Source organism: Gekko japonicus, unplaced genomic scaffold (assembly GCF_001447785.1).
Source record: "Gekko japonicus isolate JY-2015 unplaced genomic scaffold, Gekko_japonicus_V1.1 scaffold124, whole genome shotgun sequence".
Taxonomy (NCBI): Eukaryota; Metazoa; Chordata; class Lepidosauria; order Squamata; family Gekkonidae; genus Gekko; species Gekko japonicus.
Window position 1 is genome coordinate 617380 of NW_015174847.1, and position 7011 is coordinate 624390.

The window sequence follows — 7011 nt, forward strand, 5'->3', positions numbered from 1 at the left end:
ATGGTAAAGATAAGTTAAAGGGTTTGAAGATAATAACACAACTGGATAAGATTTGGTTTTCATCTAGCGATAAATTAATCCAAAAACTGTATAGATTTCTAATAGAAGATTATCAATTGGATGAAAACATGATAGCTGTCATGATCTCATGGATGCAGGGTATGGGAAAGGTGCTTGAATTTGACCAATGGGATTTAGTATGGAAAACTGCTAAATTTATGAGATCCATCTCCTATAAAGAAAATATATATAAAATGTTCCATAGATGCTATTGGTCCCCAGATAAAATTGCAAAATGTTATCCACAAGCATCCAATAAATGTTGGAAATGTAAATCTAATGTGGGGACCTTTTATCACATGTGGTGGAGCTGTGATAAAATGTATAAATACTGGAAAATGGTACAAAGTATTATTTCTGAAATACTAAATCTAAATGTTCCATTAGTACCTAAAATTTATTTATTGACTGTAACCCCGAAGGGGTGGGCTAAACAAGATGTTTACCTGTTGGTATATATTGTAACTGCTGCAAGAATTTTAGTGGCCAAAAATTGGAAAACAGATAAAGTCCCCTCGAAAGAAGACCTAATAACTAAACTCCTTGAGTTAGTGCAAATGGATAATTTGAGTTTAATATTACAAGACAAAGAGCAAAAGATACAAAATATAAGATGGACAAGGGGATATAATTGGATAAAGCATGTAAAGTAAAATGGAATATGTATATAGTAGTAATTGGATATGCAACTAGGTATAAGGACTCTAAAATGTGTGTAAATTGAAATATGGAATGTTTGTAATAAAACTGAAATAATAATAATAATAATAAAAAAGAACATGACTCCTGTCCTTCAAGAAGAATCGGTAAAAGGATTACTCCCCCCCCCCCATGCACACTCGCGCACGCCCCTCACTGGGCTATCCAGGTCAGGGCTTTTACTCTTTAAAGAGCTTTTATTTTTTTCCCCAGCAGCCATACTTTACTGTGCAGCTTTTATGGGAAAGGGGAAAGGGGAAAAGGGAAAGGAGGGGGAGGGGGCCCTTTCGCCTGCTTTTCTTGTCACCCTTTTATTTGATTTATTTTTATGTTATTATTTTTGTGATTTCTGAAGTGATGTCATGCCCGCAGTCCCGCCCCCCCCCCCCCCCAAATAAAATTTTCTGGCTACAGGCCTGACTGTGACTAAACAAATATAACTTGAAAAGAGAATATTAAGAACATATTGCTAAAAATATTAGACAAACAAGATTTTTTTTAAAAAAAATTCAGAAACAAATTGCTGATCTGCTAACAAAAATATGCAACTTATGGCAAATATTGCTTTCCTTTCTAGTCACATATGACACCAATTTTTAAAAAGAGATCCAGAGGAGATATAGGAAATTATAGGCCAGTTGACTTCATGTCTTTTCCAAGTACATTGATGGAAACTGTTATTAAAGACACAGCCATTAAACTCATAGAAGAATAAGCCCTCCTGAAGAGGAAGAATCAGCATGGTTTCTGTAAATCCTGCCTCACCAACTTTCACAGTTCTTTGAGAGGGTTTTAACAAATGGGTGGGCAAGGATGATCTAGTAGACTTTATGACTTGGACCCAGACTAGTATTGCCACAGGTACAAGAATTTCCACTCACAGAATGTGATTTTTCCTCCTTTACCCTCTGTGGGTGCCTCAAATGCCCCCTAAATCCTGTTTCTGGGGGGCCTCTGTCCCCCCCAAAAAAGAAAGTTGCGTTCCATGGGTGGACATCCTTGCACTCAGGGCCGGCTCACTCACTAGGCGAACTAGGCGATCGCCTAGAGTGAGCCGGCCCTTAGGGGCACCAAACTGCACCCGGCCCCGTACTCTGGGAGTTTCTTGATTATTTGTGTTTTTCATTCTTCCTAAAATGCATTTATTTTTTTTTAATTGGTGGAGGCGCCGGTGGGGGGGGGGCGCCAGAAGGGATCCCCACCTAGGGTGCAAAATAAGCTGGGGCCGGCCCTGCTTGCACTCATGGAAAAACTAGTTTAGATCCAAGCCTACATGTACTTGGGAGTTCTTAAAAACATTTGACAAAGTTTCTCACCAAAGCCTCCCATGTAAACTAAGCAATCCATGGATAAAATTATGGGTCCTCTTTCTGGATTAAAATTTGGTTAAATTACAGGAAACAGATAACAGGATTAATTGAAAGCAAATAAGTAGTGTATTTAGACCCGTACTATTTAATATGTTCCTGAACTGAGGCTAAGTATTGAAGTTACTATCAGTACAATTCTAAGCAGAATTACACCCTTCTAAATTCATTCAGCTCAATGGGCTCAGAACGGTGTAATTCTGTTAAAGATAGATCAAGATGGCTAGCTGTGTTAGTCTGTCTGTAGCAACAGAAAAGAGTAAGAATCCAGCAGCACCTTAAAGACTAAGAAAATTTGTGATAGAGTATGAGCTTTTGTGAGTTACTGCTCACTTCTTCAAATAATCTTAATCTGTTTAAAATTGCACTGTATATTTGCAGATTACATCAAATTAGTTAGGATGGTGAGAGGACCAGAGCAAATTGTGAAGGGTTCCAAAAGAATCTCTCCAAACTGGGTGAGTGGGCAACAGTGTGGCAAATAAATTTCAATATCAAGTGATGCACATTCAGGGGCAATTTCCCCCCTAATTTTGATAATTATCTCTGTCTGTCTGTCTGTCTGTCTGTCTGTCTGTCTGTCTGTCTGTCTATCAGGACTCAACCTAATGTGAAATGTAGCAGAGAAAAAGGAAAATTCTATGCGGGCGGAGAATGGGGCCGCTTTTTGGTGCGCTCTCCTTGTGCTGCGGTGAGACCCGCAGTGCCGGCGGAGGTAGAGGCCGCAGCTTTAAGTTTGCCCATTTGAGTTGTGCTGGCGGCAGAGCGTTTTCCCTCTCTTTTTCTGAGAGGAATCAGTTCAAGTCTCCCTGGTCTGACATGTTCCAGGCCGGAGCGTCAGGGGGGAGTTCAGTCAAGGAAAGAAAAAAGGTAGAAGAGAACAAGCGGGGGAGGAGGCACAGAGAAGGAGGAACATCTACAGAGTTAAGGCCAAAAGCAGAAAGCCAGTAGAAACAGAAAGTAGTCAAAAAGGCACGAGTGCCAACTTCGTGCTGCTCTCCCTACTGAGGCAGGAAGAGAAACTGAATTGAGGGCATGTCCCACCAAGAGGACAGGAAGTGAAGTTTTGGTTCCTGCCTCCCTAAGGATAGGGTGGGAAACACCCATCAAGATGTCCTCCTCTCAGAGGGAGAAGGGGCAGAGAAAGGCAGCTAAGAAAAAGGGGTTGTAGAATCATAGAATCATAAAATGTTAGAGTTGGAAGGGACCTTGCAGGTCATCTTTCAGCCTTTCCTCATAAGCCTTGGATTCCACCCCTCTCACCATCCTGGTTGCCCTCTTCTGGACATGCTCGAGCTTGTCAACATCCTTCCTAAAATGTGGTGTCCAAAACTGGACACAGCACTCCAGGTGAGGCCTGACCATAGCAGAATCAAGCAGAACTACCACCTCCCATGATCTGGACACAATGCTTCAGTTAATGCATCCTAAGATTGCGTTAGCTTTCTTCGCAGTCACATCGCACTGCAGGCTCATGTTTAGCTTGTGATCAACCAAAACACCTAGATCAGGGGGTGTCAAACATGCGGTCCAGGGGCCAGATCAGGCCTCTGGAGGGCCTCTATCAGGCCCGCAGTGGAACTGGCTGTCTTCTGCTTCTTCTTCCAGTTCTGCTGCATCATTGTAGGTTTGCAGCTTACAGATACACACCTGAACAGCATACTCAAGATTGCTACAGCACAGACATTTGGATGCAATAATTCAGAGCAAGAGGTGTCAGTTATCAGAGACTGTTAAATAGACAAAATATTGCAAAAATGCTAGTGTTTTAAGCATGCTTTATTTAAAGTTTAAAAAACCTTTAATTGTGTTACTGTCCTTTATAAAGTTTATATATCTGCTACCTGGCATTACATTTTATGACACACGTGGCCCGGCCCAACAAGGTCTCATTTATGTCAGATCTGGCCCTCATAACAAATGAGATCGACACCCCTGACCTAGATCCCTTTCACGTGTGCTGCTGTCAAGTCAAGTCCTTCCCTAAGGAGCTTAAGGACTTTTAGTTTAGAGAAAAATTATTGGGTTGGGGAGATATGATAGAGGTTTATGAAATATTTACAGGGCAGAGCATGTGCATGGAGAGAACATTTTCTCCCTCTTCCATAATGCTAGAACTCACAGGCATCAGCAGTAGATTCAGGAAACACAAATGGGAGCAGTTCTTCTCTCAGAGTAATTAACTTGTGGAATTCTCAAGAATGCCTCAGGATATGATGATGGCCAGCAGTTTGTTGGCTTTAAAGGGGGATTAGACACATTTATGGAGGATAGGCTCATTAATGCCTGTTAGTTACAAGGACTCAATGGAATTGAGCACCAAAACCCTCTGGATACCATTGGTAAGACGCAACAGCAGCAGGAGGCTTTGGCTCTGTTTGGCCAGTTTGGTGTAGTGGTTAAGTGCGCCGACTCTAATCTCGGAGAACCGGGTTTGATTCCCCACTCTTCCACATGCAGTTGCTGGGTGACCTTGGGAAAGATGCTGTTCTCTCAAGAGCAGTTCTCAGAGAGCTCTCTCAGCCCCACCTACCTCACAGAGCATCTGTTGTGGGGAGAGGAAGGGAGGGAGATTGTAAGCCACTCTGAGACTGTGAGAGAAGGGTGGGGTATAAATCCAATCTTCTGCCTGCCAGCCTTCTGGGGACAATGTGTGAAACAGGACACTGGACCACTGGTCTGACCCCACATGGTTGCGCTTAAATTCTAACATGTCATCACATTGCAAGACTTCCCACCCTTAATGCTACTATGTTGACTACCACTTCTGGGAAATGAGAATATATTTTATATTAATAGAGTTAGTTAACAGAGAGAAAAACAAGAAACACAGAGCTGCTGGTATTTGGGAGTAGTATCCAGTCACCACATGACCTAATTCTGCCCAAAAAATGGCTCTCCAGAGTCAGGCACCTAACCAACACATGTTCACATGGGCAGAATTGTGCTTAAAAAACAAAACCCAATTCTTCCAAAGTTGATGGTGCAATGGGTTATAAATAGTCTCTCAAATTATCTAAATAGTCTAGTGCAGAGTGAGAAGAAAAGCAATAGGAGGATATTCACTTGGACAGTCACCTGAACAAAATTACCAATAGGATTACATTAGGACAGGAAGCTAGTCTTATCCTCATTAGTATAATTGTAGGCTCTTTCTTTTACTTTTCTTTCAAACTAATGAATTAAATTAATCTAGGTTCATTTTTATAAACCTCTTGAGTCCAAACATGGAGGACAGTCATTTTAGAAAACAATAAATTTTAAAAAAGCATGCAGCATGCATTAAGTGTGCGTATTTCATAAGACCCTAGGTTAATACAACTGGCATCTAGTGTAATTAATCCTTGTTAGTATAACAACTAATATCCCTCCCTAGCATGTTTCCTTTAAACATTAGGATGTTAATTAAATGTTTACTGGTTTCCTCTCTTTTGGGGGGGAGGGGGAAAGAGGATTTTTGTCTGTTATCTTCAATATAACACAATATCATGTAATACTTATTCTGAATAAATACCTTATAGAGATGTTTCCTTACAATATCTGGTCTCTTGCAGAAATTCTGAAGCCTTTTAAAAAGCTGTTCAGGTGTAGAATACAGATATTCAGCTGCAGGAAAAAACAGATACATTTTTAATGAAACAAAAACCTCAAAGAACACACTCGATATTAGTCACTTTACTAATTAAAAATGCATATTGCTCTGTGCCGCCTCGTGTTTTACATTATTTAAGCATGATTTTATAAGGTTACCTCAGCTCACAAGGATGTTTAATGCTAAATAAGACTGTGTAGTTGTGCTGTTTAGACATCTCCTTTGGGTGATTAAAATACATTATTCTAATGTAACACAATGCATATGTGATACATTTAGTGATGAGATTTTTCAAAGGACTGGTACTACATTAGTGTGTATCCTGTAGCATGGTTGCATATTATTAAGTATTAAATTGTTTAAATAATTTGGTATGATTTTTCAGGCCTCAATTTTTCTCTCTGTGTGTTATTAAAAAAATCTGCAAGCTATTGCAGCCACAGCGACCTTTTAAACAAAAATCTATCATTATAGACCGTGTATGCTAACAATGAAGAATGCTATTTCAAAACTTGGTTTTGTGTTATCTTGAAAGAACAGATGGTAAATATAAACTTCGTCTAATGTATTAAAACACATTTAAAAAATTCCTCAGCACTAACATGGTAGCTTGCCAAATCAACAATTGCTCTTGCTTAAGTTTATTGTCAAACTTTGTATTTTAAAATTAACCATGAATTAAAACATCAACAGAAAAATAAATTTTTAGGCGCAAAACTACCTGGAAACATTTCTGGGTAGACCAAAGCCTTGGGACAGAGTGGATAACAGCTACAATACACAGCTTCTATCCTAAAAAGGAGAAAATCCATAGCAGTTAACTATTATTACATTATGGAGCTACCAAATTTACTTGTGGCCAACAGCACAGAAGTTGGCTGCAACATCATATCCACTATACTTCACTGTAATCTCCCTAAACGCCAAAGTTGCTCTTTTTAAAGATAATTTTATTGATCACATGAATTACATAGAACAGAACAGTGAGCATATGTTTTTGTTCACTGAATAAATCAAAGCACAGTTCTGTATTTTTAAAAAATGCTGCTCAACACGTTTTTATAATCAGCAGACATGGCAAAGTGTGGCCACTGGCCAGCTTTTCTTCACAGCAACTGGAGAGAAGACCCCACAATACTCATTTCCCACAATACCCTCCTTCAAAATGTTGTCAAACACTAATACCAACGGATGGACATCACAGAGCAGTCACTGCAAGCCTGCAGCCCATTTATACAACCATAAGATCTTCCAAAAACAATGATACTTTATTATTATTATTATTATTATTAT

The 7011-nt window shown here is 39.7% G+C and overlaps 1 protein-coding gene across 3 annotated transcripts in view; it reads right to left on the minus strand.

Moving 5' to 3' along the window:
* The window catches only part of GTDC1 (glycosyltransferase like domain containing 1), a 318983-nt gene that overhangs the window by 18015 nt on the left and 293957 nt on the right, over positions 1-7011 (minus strand). For all 3 annotated transcript variants that reach the window (XM_015424489.1, XM_015424490.1, XM_015424488.1), the window contains 2 exons: positions 6440-6510; positions 5641-5732 (listed from right to left, as the gene is read on the minus strand). In XM_015424489.1, the coding sequence (XP_015279975.1) occupies positions 5641-5732; positions 6440-6510 (163 nt within the window). The remainder of the gene's footprint in view (positions 1-5640; positions 5733-6439; positions 6511-7011) is intronic.